Raw genomic sequence first — 14,241 nt, forward strand, 5'->3', positions numbered from 1 at the left:
AGTACCTTGAACCATGTGTTTATGCAAATACCTTGAACCACTTACATTAAGCCCTCTAGACTTCAGCGTACGACAAATAGGTATGGTGAAGTAAAGCTTTATTATCCACAAGGTTTAAAAATATATATATATTTAACCAGGAGAGATTTGCACAAGTGCTCTTGTGTGCCAAAAGCACGCTGCCACTCAAAGTGACTACTGGCCAAACGCAGTTTTCCGGGACTTCAATTCAACCGAACGTCCCCTTCTGTGACACACACGGAAGCGTGCTTCAGAATTCAGTAAGCTTGCCTTAAAAATTTGTGTATGAGGAACTCAATACGCCACTATCTGGCAGCGTCAGGTTGCAAGCTCACAACCCTGTCTCCCCTCAATGTTTGCCCTTTTTATGAACGCTAATAGGGACGCTAAAGTTTAAGTGGTTGAAGACGGATGGATATACAGTTAACACCTCATCTTGTTATCATTATCACCTCAGTACGGACAGCAACAAATTAAATGTATCACACCTGCAGATGATCACAGCCTTTATTTATTTTAAAAGGCTGTTGTTGGAATAAAAGACTGTGTCTATGTGTTTTTCACACCTCTAGGGGTGCCAACACCTCTGCCCTCAGAGTTGCTGTTTACACTCGCTGTCTGTTAAACCTCGCTCAGTACATGCAGTATAGAAAACACTTTTCAGCAGAGACTTCGCATGCAGTGCAATCATTGTTGGCATCCAAGATAAGTTAATAATTCAGGAAGGTTCCCAAATATTTATACCTCCGTATCGCCATTTCTGACCGCCATAATGATGGCAGTAGGAAAAGGGTAGTGGAGGTATAGGATTCTAACATATCTGTTATCCCAAACCACCGGGATACATTGCCGTCCCACAGCCCTGTTTAATATTGAGAGGGGTTTTCTAAATTCTGGTCCATTCCTCTTAGAAACATTTAATATCATAGTCCATAGTTGACACCACTGAATCACAAATCATAATTATATAGTCTCTGTTGGGTGGAAACCCATATGTGAATAACTGCCCAACTGCCCAACTTTTGAGGCTTTTGTGATTGAGTAGGGCGTTCATTTATGGAAGAAACTACAAAGTTAGAATATGGAGATAAGAGGTTTCTGCCTGACAGCAACCATACAGTATACCATATGTCATACACCTGTTAACCATGACAATAGTCATAATAAAAAAACAACAACAACACAGCCATCTTCATGCCTCAACCTGTGTTCTCCTCAACTCTTTTCCGTCATCCTCCAGGTGTATCGTGTCCCAGCTCCATGTCCCAGCAGCTCCAAAGAAGTCAGCAACACGAAGAGGTCTTCGCGTGCCGCTGAGGTCAGTCACCGGTCTCATTACCTGAAAGGCTCATGGAAGAAAGTGTCAGAGGTCGTCTTGTTACCTGTCAGAATGGTTCATGTCAACATAGTGCGTTTCCCCAAAGGCGACCCTGCAATGTGTCATGTTTTCACAAGGACCATCCTTGGCTGCTGAAACTCAGTAGTGGAAGAAGTGCTCTGAGACAGGATACAGGGGGTTGTTGTCCCGCACCCTTTTTCCAGTCTGGGAACATCCGGATCTGGTTTTCGTGGATAGTGCCTCTCTATAAAAAAAAATAATGGCTGATCGGTGATCATACTTTAATTGTATTATAGCGATAATAATATAGCGAAAAATACAGCTTATTGACAGCTCGTCATACTCGTCATACTGTAGGCGCAACGGACGCATTTATACAGTATAACTCGTCATACTTTTCATAGGCAGGAAATGAGTTAAGTAAAAGTAGCAAGACCACAATATAGATACTCATTTACAACTAAAAAGCCTGTAGTCTAAATGTGACCTGAATAAAAGTCCAATAGTATTGACATAAAAATGTACATACAGTACCAAATGTAAAAAGGACTCAAAGGTTTCAATTCTTTTCAAATATAGCAGATGGTGAAATTAGCCAATCTTCATGTGACGTGTTGTGAGCTTGTAAAACGGTATCAACGTATACAGTTGGGATTTTGTGATTAAGGCATGTTTTGTATGAATAATTTAAATGTGCGAACTAACTAGAGTAACTAAAGTTGTCAAATAATTGTTGTGGAGTAAAAAGTGCAATATTTGAGTGAATTTTGAGTTGTAGTGGAGTAGAAGTGTATTGAAAGCATTGAAAAAAAAAAAACAATTGACGTAAAGTAAAAGTATCTCAACATTTTACTTGATTGCTGTAGACAAGCTCGTATGTCTAATAGCCTACTGCGTTCCGGGATTCTAACATGTAAGTGCTATTTGGATTACGTGGACTACTTTAATAGCACTAATAAATATTTTTGCTGCAGACCAGGTCCTACGATAACTTCTTCATATATCAAGGACATGAAATATAGATGAATTGTACGTTTTGCCTCATAGCCTCATATGTTTAGCCTGGTTCCCCTGGGAGCTTACATAATCAGCTCTGCTCGTCATTAGTGGCAAATTAAGGATTTCCAAGAAGTTTTCTTAACTTTTTCAACAAAGTTTTTACATAAATTACATAAATTTGCTTTTATGTAATGGGTTTTTATGTCATGTTTGCACGCGCACACACACACACACACACACACACACACACACACACACACACACACACACACACACACACACACACACACACACACACACACAGTGTGTGAGCATGCATTCTTCATATTGCAGTTCAGACTCTGAGTCTAGTCAGTTTAATTTGTGATGAAGATATGATGCCTTATGATTATGAGGCACTTATTCTGGGCATTAGCAGAACGCCACTTGTCCAAAATACTAGTTGGACAATTAAAAAAGTTGTGATGATACGTTGCATAATGCTGCATTCACACTGAGAGAAGCCAAGCTAATGGTTGGCTTGGTAATTTAATGTAATCTCTTTGCAAACTAGCTTTTAAAATTTCCATGCTCGAAAAAAAGCTTGGACATTTTAAAAGCTGGTTTGCATAGAGATTACATTGAATTACCAAGCCAACCATTAGCTTGGCTTCTTCCAGTGTGAATGCAGCATAACTCTTGTAAAGGATATATCTCGTGGTCAGTGCTTTTGGCATGCACTACATCATGAGCTGTGCAGTGCACATTATTACATCATTTTAAAATGGTGAAAATATCAGATCTACAAGCGCACAACGCGTTCATTGTAAATTAATCATACTACAGCGTCACAAAATGTAGCAAACGTAACAGATCCACAAGCTTGCAGAACTGCTACTTAAGCCATTTTACCCTAAAAAGTTACATTTTTGGACATAAGAGTTTTCCACCCGACAGACGATATATTTGTTCAGTAACAGGTCTCTCTGTCTCTTTAGTAAACAAATGAACTGTTCAGTCAAGTCGGCATATCAATTTATAGCAATTAATGTTAATGGGAAATCCCTGTTACTGAACAAACACACTACACAGCAATCATAGCTATCGGAGAAGTTGTTTAACACTTATTTGAACAAAAGCATACATCATTTACACCACCTTTTTTAAGTGCACATGCCAAGCTATGGGTACATTGGCTGTACATGCTAATGCAGTTGTTTTTTGCCTTTTGTCCTCAGGTGTCCAAGCCATCCAAAGAACTAAAGTACACCTATGTGTCTCTGGCTGACCTGACGGTGGGAGCTGTAGTGAACGTCTATGGTGTGGTGGTGTTCTACAAACAACCGTTTAAGACCAGTGGTACAGGTCAGTGACAGTTGGCCCGTAGCTCATCATACACTCGGAACTGAATACAAAACACCCCCTTAAATATCACAATAGTTTATTCTATCGCTATTGTGAAGATAATATTGTTTGTGAATAATAATGTAAAGAACAAAATTAATAGCAAAAAATTACAAAGTATAAAGTAGGTTAGCATACAGTAAGTTGTTAAAAACATGAGAAGACAACACAATATTACTAGATCCAAAACCTGAGGCAATGTCTACAGAGGATTCACCTTTGATTTTCAGCATACTCTTAAGGCTCATTTTCCACACCGAACCTCTTGCCTGATTGACAAGCTCACAATGTTGTGAGCTTGTAGATCTGCTATCTTTGTCTAAAGTTCTCCTCAGAACAGGGATGCAAGGGTTCAAGTGGTTAATGTAAAAAATAAAAAATAAATCCTATCACAAAGATTTGGCGGCCCCCCTGGGCCCTGCAGTATCTTTCTTTTTTTTGTTTTATACTGTATACTTCTTTGCGTCTTTTTGGCCTTCATCTATAGATTCACAGTAGAGACAGACAGGGAACAGGGAGAGAGACATGGGGAGAGACATCTAGCAAAGATCGTCTGGAACAGGACTCGAACCCGCAATGCGCTGTCAGGTTACGCATAGGTGCTCGGACCGCTGGACCACGGCCCAGGGCCCACACCACCCCCCCCCCCCCCCCCCCTCGTTTCTTTGATGCACTTGACTACACTGTTCTTTCTGGACTCCATTTATGTGATTACTTACCTTGTTTATTGACCAGAAATCTTGCTTACTCTGCTTATTCCGACTCCGTGCTTGTAAGTCGCTCTGGATGAGAGTGTCTACTAAATGCCCAAATTGATATCAATATAGTATTAATATGTCGCCTGCTCTGCCCTGAATGTAGTTTGGTGTTGAAGGCAGTGATTGACTACTAGTGCTCTGGAAATAAATGCGAGTGCACGCTTGACTGAGTGCACGCTTGTCTGAGTGCACGTTTGTCTGAGTGCACATGCACGCACGCACATATGCACACACTCAGTCTTCAGCTTCTTGTATGTGAGATTGTGCTGATTTTACTCTATATTTGGAACCTTGGTCAGCCACGCATTAAACATTTGATCCCATCAAACGCATCCCATTGGATATATATGGGGATATATTATTGGTGTGTGTGTGTGGGGCTGTCACGATTATGACATTTTACATTTTAATTGTCAATCAAATAATTGTGATTAACGATTTGATTGTGTTTTTGTTACACGTTGTGAGCTTGCAGATTGTAGATCAGTTTTTACTATTTCTTGAAAACATGCATGTGTAGGAAACTGTATACTTGCTTGCGACCCATAAAAATGGGTCCATGGCATGATCCCAAAATGGGTCCTGACCAAGCCCCCAGAACGGCTTGCAAACGTTGAAGCGGCCGCCCTACTGGCCAAAGCTGGAATTTCAGGCGGGGTGAAACATACATGCACGAGCATAAGAGCGCGCCGCTGGAACCTAATTTGGTTCCAATTTCCCCCAGAATGCACCTGGATTCACCCACAATGCACTGGAATTCAGCTTCTTCCGCATGCTTCAAAACGCCACTGAGCACTTGCATTGAAATGATAGCTGGGGGCGGGGCTGATCCGCTCTCTATTAAATATACTCTATGGTCCTGACCAATTGTATGTGAAACACTGCACTAGGAGAAGGAGGGCCCCCTGTTTTGTATTTCAGTTTTACCCTCCTGCTGCTGTAGAGACTGTAGTACCTGCTGTTGGACATTTCCCAAAACACAAGCTAGCAATGTCATGTACTGTACATGACATCGACTGTAACCTGTAGTTAGCAGCACCACTTGGAAATTATATTACACTTTCACACAGGAGTGTAGTGAAGCCATGAAAGTCAAGTGCTATGGAGGAAAGAGGGATGAAAGTCATGAAGCCCCAGGCACCAGCAGTAACAATAAGCACCGGTCCATCCCATTCCCATTTTCAGGCAGCTAGGCACAGCACTATGCTCTCAAAGCCCTGCGTTTCAAGAGACTTATGGCTGCCAAAATAAGCCTGCAAAGCAAACACAAGCGTGCGTCACACGCACGGTCGCACGTGCGCACAAAACAAATGGCAATCTTGTTAGCAGTGTTTACAACTCGAGCAGTATGTAGGGTTCTAATCTTTCAATGTGTTTAAGCCGTAATTAGGCTAAACTGTCTTTTGTAAATGAAGTATTCAAATGGAGCAGCTGTTTCCCCTCCCGGAGCAATGGTAACAAATCAAGGCATTTCATCTGATCATCTAGATAAAGGTTAACAACAACGTAGATTTTGATTAACGTCTCTATTTGAGAACATTTTAATTATATGGGAAAACCAACACACACATAACTTTTTGATATAATATGACAGAGGCCCAACACAACGTGTTTTAAACTTGTAGAAAGGTTTAAAATGTTTTGCCTTTTCACGCGCATCAGTGCGTACACGGGGCGTGCACGCGTCTGTGCGTTTGGAAAGATCCAATATATATCAATCATATCGGCTACACCAGACTCACGGATAGCGCGAGCCCCGGATACGCGTGCTGTAAAATAGGATCGGTTCCATTTTGTACATGCGCGTATTCATTTTGTACACAAACTCCCTGGTCTCCCGCACATACAGTATACTCCCTCCTTGGTGTAGCCAGGGGCTTTTCACACACAAACAGACAGCGCATTTTCTGGAGTAGCCCGGCCGTTATGAGTCTGACATGCCCAAAATAGGGACGCCAGATTGAAAGTGGTAACAACAAAATCGTGCATCGTTGACTGCATATTTGCTGATTCTGATTATGTCAAATATTGGCTGATAATATATGCCAGACCGAGATATCTGTTTTGGGCTCTAGTGTAAATGAAAGTGATAGATCTGATCCTTTGTCATCTCATGTGCTGAAATCTGTTCAGCATATTCATCATCAAACTCGTCGTTTTGCATTGTGATTATGTTTATTATAGGATCCACATTAGAGGCACATGAATGAGCCTCTAGTCTTCCCTAGGCCCTGAAGTAAATACAATGCAGTTCAGTCAGACAACTCTTGGATTGCATACATTTGTTTGTTGAGCATAATATATAGAGAGCATAAATATTTAAGCATATTTTGCATTACAGCTCTGTCTCATTTAATGAATTCCCTGTGAGCATGAATTATAATAAATGATTTGCCAACTAGACTTGAGGAATGGAATGAAATAGACCCCCATAGGAGAATCATAGAAACAGAGCCCATGAGCTGTCAGCACTGAGCAGGGAGGTTTTTAAATAGCTCGCCCTAATCAGATGGAGTCAGCATGTGACTGATCAGCTGATCAGGAATTGGCATTCCTAAACGGCATGTGCTGGTGCCGGTTTCATGTAATCAATTCTCAATAGATCCCCAAACCTGTTGTCTTGGGGAGCGTTGGTTTCTGTTCATTGAACCTCCTCTCGTGTGTTGGCTGTTGAGGCGCACCCTAGCAAGACATACAGTATATACTTCACCTAGCAACAGTATTGCGCAGAGAATAGCTGACATACAAGCTCAACGTTTTCGTCGTGGATGTGACCGTTGTGATCTTAGAGGTCTGCTGTTCTCGGCCGTTCGCTGCACACAACACCTTTGCATGGTGGAGCGTAAATCAGGTTTGAGTGGATAGAGCTTCGCGAAAAAAATAAATAATAAAATAAAAATGTTATAAAAACAAATGATTATATTAAATAAATAGAATAAACATGCAAATGGCAATTTCTTGGCAAGATATCTCTAGTTCTTTTAAAGGAATTTTAACGCTGAAAATTAGATGTTTTTTTTTTTTGCCTGAGATTTCCGGGGCATGCCATTGACCTGTTTGAGAAAATGTGTTCTGGGAACTGACAGCACTGTAGCACCAGAAGCTGCCCCTGGATTTCTAAATATACTTGACTAAAAGTATTGGCATAAAAATGTACTTTAAGTACCAAAAGTAGAAAGCACTCATTTATTTTTTGAAAATAAAGATCCACAAGCGTGTGTGTGTGTGTGTGTGTGTGTGTGTGTGTGTGTGTGTGTGTGTGTGTGTGTGTGTGTGTGTGTGTGTGTGTGTGTGTGTGTGTGTGTGTGTGTGTGTGTGTGTGTGTGTGTGTGTGTGTGTGTGTGTGTGTGTGTGTGTGTGTGTGCGTGCGCGCGCGCGTGTAATTATCAATGTACATACAGTAAATTCACTCAACAATGTGCAGATTTGTGTGTTACAGTATTATGTATATTCTCAGTAGGGTTTGACAGTTTCTCATTTCCCCCACTAGGCTACTGTTCCAACGTGAAGGTTATGGATCGATCCAATAAAAGGGTGATGTGCAACATCTTCCTCGACAATATTGCGGATTACCCCAAGATTTTAAAAATTGGAGACATTATCCGCCTCCACAGAGTCAAGGTAAACCTTCCATTAAAGGTAGTTGATCTCTACTAATGTTGTTATCTTTAGCTGCCAGGATTTATTAGTGGTTTCTATTCTTTATAAGTATAGTCTTACCAGAATACATCCAAGGCTCCAAGAAGAACCACATTTATTTTGGTGGACACGGTGCCTTAAGGCCTGTCCATACTTTGACCGAAACCGCCGTTTTCGGTCAAAAGGTCCTTTTCAACTATAAAATTAAATTCCTCGAAAGTTCTGGAATGCTTTTTCTCCGAACAATAGTTCTGAAATTTGCACAACGAGATGTTGTGACTCGCCGAAATCTAGTTCGGTGAAACGGCAAACGTGATTGGTCGGTTGGATCCCGTGTGTGTTCACAAGAAGACGGGTGATGCTGGTGGCCACAACACTGTCCCAAAGCTGTTCATCCAGCTGCAGTGGCTCGGACATACCCCACAGTACCCCTCCTCCTCAGCTGCACAAAGCAGGGCAAAAAAAATCCTCCTCCTCCTCTGCCTCCTCGTCTTCCGGACCTCCATAACCTCCACAACTTTTCCATCTCCGCCATCGCTGCTGTTGTCTCTCTCTCTCTTCTCTCCTGTTCTCTTTCTCCTCACAATGCGCCTCGCCGCCTCCTACACCACACGCAGCGTGGTGTACGCTTTTCCCCGAACCCTCCGAACAGGAGCGAAGTATGAACATCCGACGCTTTTTTTCGGAAAAGATAAAAAATAAAAAAGTTTATTTTTCAACCGAAAAGTTCGGTTCTGTCGAAGTATGGAGAGGCCTTTACTGCTGTCCTGTTCCGTTCATATCATATTCAATGTCTCCTTCCCAGTGGTGTGAAAGAACTAAGTCAATTTAACCAACTATACTTAATTACAATTTGAGATATTTTTTACTTTACTGGAGTATTTCCAGTTTTCAGTAGTTCTACTCCTCTACTTCTCAGAGGCAAATATTGTACTTAAAAAAAAAAAAAAAGAAATATTGTTACTAGTTACTTTGTAGATTTGTATGCTGCTGCTGTGAGCACTCGCAGCAGATCCAACCATTCAAGACGTGGAACTATTTTGTTCCGCCCGGACGTTTTACAGACAAAACTTCCAGAACGATGCCTCCTAACATTCAAGACCGACCTAACGTCTGGGGGCGTGGCCAGTTGTCAAATTGTTTAGATAGATAAAACACGCTAACCACTTCAGCCATATATTTTGAAAATGTTAAAATAGCAGATCTACAAGCTCACAATGCGTCGCAATGTGACACATTTATACATTGCCGTATTGATACTTTTTTGTTTAGTTTTTTACACATACAGACACATTTACGGACATACAGACATACAGCTGAGATTCCCAATCGTTTTTTTTTCCACACGTTCATTTCATGTCCATGGGGGTATGTGGAGTTTGTACAGCATTTTCTTTTTCTTTTTTCTTTTTTTAAAGATTGAACAGTTTTGTACAGTGTGTATACTTTTACTCAGGTATAACATGTGAGTACTTTTTCCCACCACTGCTTCTCACACTCCATATTATCTGTCTCGTTCCGTTCATCACATACACGCCATGGCGTTGCTTTTAAAGGTCAAGCTGTTCAACGGCTCCTTCAGTCTGCTGACCACGCACGGCTTCTCCGCGGTCACCGTGGACGGGGCAGTGGGCAGCGAGGTGGTCCCCAACGCCACCAGCAAGAAGTTCCACTTCAGCCCGGATGACGTGCGGGTCGTGGAGGAGCTCCGGGCCTGGGCCGCCACCCAGGACCTGGACCCCACGCAGAGCCATACCCGCATGACGCTGGCCACGGTGCAGCCCACGGTGAAGCCCTACTTTGACTTCACATGCCAGCTGCTGGCCAAAGCCCCCCTTGACTCCAGCCGCTCCCTGCTGAAGGTACACTCAGGGTTTCCACGGTCATAAAATTCCTGGAAATATTTTGAAATTAGAAAAATATTTATCCAGTACTGGAAAAGTTTTGGAATTTATCAAGGGTCCTGGAAGGTCCTGGAAGAAATAGCTATGCATTGTCTTTGGTTATTGATTTTGTTAATACCTCTGAAATGACAAATTAAACATGGGCCAAATTGTCAAATATTAGAGGCAGACATTGTGAAAATAGCAGATCTACATGCTCACAACGCCTCGCGTTGCGAGGCGTTGTGAGCATGTAGATCTGCTATTTTCACAATAGAACCGTGTTATACAAAATTCCTCAACTCTTAGTGCTCATCAGGGTGGGGGGTTCCCAGTTAAAACATGACTATTTCGGGAGCCACGGCCTGAAAAGTACTACTGCCATACACTACCTGTCTTTGGGCATTGCGCATAGGAGTAAGCAACCTGTTATTGAGCTGAATTATTGTTATATAGTCCTGGAAATTGGGTTAAATATTTTGGAAAAGTTTTGGAAAAGCTTTGGAAATTAAGTGTTAAAACTGTGTGGGAACCCTGTACACTCTTACAAAACATGTCCGGTCTTCATGACGAGTTTCATATCCGCTCCCGATGAATAGAGGTCATTGCAACTGTAAAAAGTCCGTGCCCAGGTTTTTGAAAAACGTCTGATGCAGGTTTGATGCTTTTGTGTGATGCTGTAGGTATGATCAAGTAGGGCATTAATTCCCAAAAAAAGTTAGAATATGTAAATAAGAGGTTTCTGCCTGACAGCAATGATATTCTGTCAGGCTAGATCCTAGGTGATAATTTATCTCAGAGAATGTACAAATCTTAGAGATTTAAATTGTACTGTCTTGAAGTTTCTAACCCACTCATCTGACACTTAACACAGCAGTCGAATGGTGTGCATTTCAGAGCATTTTAAGGATCAATCAAAGGCTTGTTCTGGCTTGGATCAATGGAACTAACGTTTTATGCTTTCAGTTCCTATTCATCGGTATCACAATGACAACCTTTTTTACAGTAATTCTTAAAAATGTAGTTAAAGTTATACTGTATAATCTTTATTTAGATTCTTGTATAGTATTTGGAGGCCTACTTGCAATATCCTCACCGCCCTCTTGTAGACTTCTTAAAAAATGTGTTTCTTTGGTCAGGTTTGGGATGGAACCAAGTGTCCCTATACGTTGCTGAAGGTGATGGTGGAACCAGGCGTCACAGAGGGCCGTTCCTGCCTCTCCAAGGACCAGGAGAACCTCACGGCCGACCTTGTGGTCTACGACAACCACCACTGGATCGCCAAAGAGCTAAAGGTCAGAGCTCACCAGTCACCACCGGGTCTCTGTTGAATGTGTGCGTTCGTTTTGAGTGGGTGAGGTGTGAACAGAGCGCTGCCAAATCCTAGCTTTAAAGATGCAGTGCCATGATTTAGTTCCCCCCTAAAACATGATTATCAGGTATTATGATTATACTAGGAGGATTTTTTCCAAAAGAGTGTACAGAAAGAGTTAAAATGTGTTTTTTATGTGGCCACACCCACCAATTCATTAAGTATGCCTGGATGTTCAGATGGGTGTTGACCCAGCTGAAGTTAGCCACACCCACAGTGTTGGGTGAATGGTAAAAGGGGAGGGGATGATTATATGATGTCATTTAATCACTGTTAATGGATCTGCACTTTTGACCCACAAGGTGTCAGCCTCCAGGAAGAAATCCAAAATACAAAGGGAATACATAATTGCTCATAGCAACCACACCAGGGGGTCTAATGAAGTACTGTCAACCTAGCCTGATTTCAGACTCCACTCTGAGAGTAGGCGGGTCTATGGGCTGGAACCAGGCTACTGTCAACCTCATACCAGAAAAAGAACAAAACTATGGCACCACCTCTTTAACAGTTTCTATAACAATTCACCGTTCAAATGATTGCAGCTGTTGCGGTGCGCTTACAAAACAGCCTGATACCATAGCGTGGTAATGTCTAAATCGGATGTGAACTATTCACCTTGAAGATGTTAGGGCTTAAACCCTATGTACTTAGTTGACCGGAGTCCCCCAGGGGGCTATACTAGGTCCCCTCCTCTCCTTTTTTAGCGAAGGCACACTGTCTCCTATGTGTCACTGCGTGTGTGGTAGGTAACTATGTTACTATGTTTGTCTGTAGCATGAGCTGCAATACTGCTGGGTGACCAAGTGGTGTTGTTGAGCAGCCCAGGTGCGCGCGCACACACACACACACACACACACACACACACACACACACACACACACACACACACACACACACACACACACACACACACACACACACACACACACACACACCCACACACTCTTAGTCCCTGCAGAGGAGGAGGGGGGTGCTCAAATCCACCGCTCACTTCAAACTGGGTTTGATTTGATTTTATTTTTCCCCCCAATTAACACATTGGTAGCCATTTTTTCCTTAAGACAGCCCCAGACAGGGGCGACAAAAGGTCAAGAGAGAGAGTGATAACTCATATCAGCCCCAAGGGCTCATAACGCTGCACTGGCTAATCAGCAACAAGCTGAAGTAAATGTAAAATGTCCCGTCCTCGCAATCCTTCCCTTATAACTCTGTAGATCTGTCATGCAGTGTTTTCCACGTCTCCTCTCTTCCCTTTTGTCTTCGAACAAATCTCTTTGTGTTCCACCAAAATGCAATTACTCATTGCACTTCTCTGCTGCTCAAGAGTGCCTCGGGCCAACCTTGCTTTTCTTTCTTTTTTTTTCTACTTCTCTGCACCGACAATAATATCTCTGAATAAAAAGAAGGGAAAAAAAAGAAACGCCTCCAATCTGCAGTCATCGTTTTCTCTCTCGTTCCTTTGTGCCTCCGTCGTTCCTTTTGAAGAACGTCTAATTCCGGCTTTTGATCCTCTCTTCTTGTTCTTCCTCCGTAGCGATTACTCCTTATCGGCAGCTGGAGATAGAGACGACGCATTAGCATAGTGGTGTGTAATAAATGGACGACGCGTTGGCCTACACAGACAATTATCTCGGCGCTCGTCTCCCCCACGTGCGCTGAGTGGCGGGCGGACGCGGGGCGTCTCCCTCCCACTCAGCCTTGACGGGCTGCGGCGGCACGCGACCGTGACCTCATCAACAGGGCTGAAACCTCTTATCTACATGTTTTAACCCCCACATAGATTTCATAGATTCCACATAGTTTAATCTTTTGATGGCACAATCATCAGTGTATTTTGGATTCATGTCAATTTGTGTTTTCTGATATTTAACCACTTGAACCGTCAATACATAATAGCACTTAGTCTGCTCTTTTTCCCCTCTACACCAAACCTCTTTCCCGAAAATAGCCAAGGCATTGTGAGCTTGGCTAAAGTTCTCCACACTGGCCTGGGAACGCCTCGGCACCTTGAGGTTCGACTGAAGTGTGCGGGCTGATCACATGGACAAAGACAAGGCCTTCTAGAGGACTTCTGTGGTCAGATGAAACAAATATTAAGGTGCTGCTTCTGGAGCAAGGTTTTTGAGCAGATTTAGTCAAATTTTTAGAAAACCCGTATGACAAAGAAATATTTTCTCTAATCAACTTAACTCCGAAAATTGATGATTGGAAAGTCAAAACTGCCATGACATACATGTTCTTTACAAGTGTATGTAACCTTATGATCGCAGCTGTATATTTAAAGATTTTCACACATTTTCAAGTATTCAAAAGCATATCAGGTGTACAGACTCATAGCGCGGCACAAAGTGATGACAATTGATGCTTTCTCTTAACTCATTCCCCGCCTCCCCCGATAGTCCCGAGAAATTTTAAATGTCGTTCCCCGCCAGGCCCGATAGTCCCGAGAATTTGCTTTTATATAATGTAATGTTTAATTAGACTCTTAATTAGCCCGTGACAAAGTTTGGGGTTTCTCACTTAAAGGGAACCAAAGATATCACTCATCAAAGTAAGTGTGTTTGAAAACAAGAGTGTAATAATGTATAAATCTCAATAAAAATGAATAAAACTCTCAATAAACCACAGTGAATGCATTTAGAGTGGCAGCCTGCAGCCCGCAGAGTGAAATCAGCGACACACTGGGCACACGCATGTAGAGGGATGTGGGGCAGGGATGTGCAGTGAATATTTAGAGAGGCAGGGGCTGACATTTCTAAAGGGGCCTTTTGGTGGACAATTCTATTGAATGCAGCCCTCAGGGGCAGGGGCTCAAGCCCCCTTTGATGTCTATGTGTGTACATGCCT

The 14,241-nt window shown here is 42.4% G+C and overlaps 1 protein-coding gene across 1 annotated transcript in view; it reads left to right on the forward strand.

Annotated features, from left to right (window-relative positions):
- pot1 (protection of telomeres 1 homolog) overlaps positions 1 to 14,241 on the forward strand; it is a gene marked incomplete at its 3' end in the record, with an annotated part of 102,927 nt that overhangs the window by 23,741 nt on the left and 64,945 nt on the right. Inside the window, exons 6-10 of the mRNA XM_080737074.1 lie at positions 1,262 to 1,339; positions 3,577 to 3,703; positions 7,991 to 8,121; positions 9,696 to 10,001; positions 11,162 to 11,317. Of these exons, the coding sequence (XP_080593200.1) occupies positions 1,262 to 1,339; positions 3,577 to 3,703; positions 7,991 to 8,121; positions 9,696 to 10,001; positions 11,162 to 11,317 (798 nt within the window). The remainder of the gene's footprint in view (positions 1 to 1,261; positions 1,340 to 3,576; positions 3,704 to 7,990; positions 8,122 to 9,695; positions 10,002 to 11,161; positions 11,318 to 14,241) is intronic.

Source organism: Nannobrachium achirus (genome assembly GCF_963921795.1).
Source record: "Nannobrachium achirus genome assembly, chromosome: 11".
NCBI lineage: Eukaryota > Metazoa > Chordata > Actinopteri > Myctophiformes > Myctophidae > Nannobrachium > Nannobrachium achirus.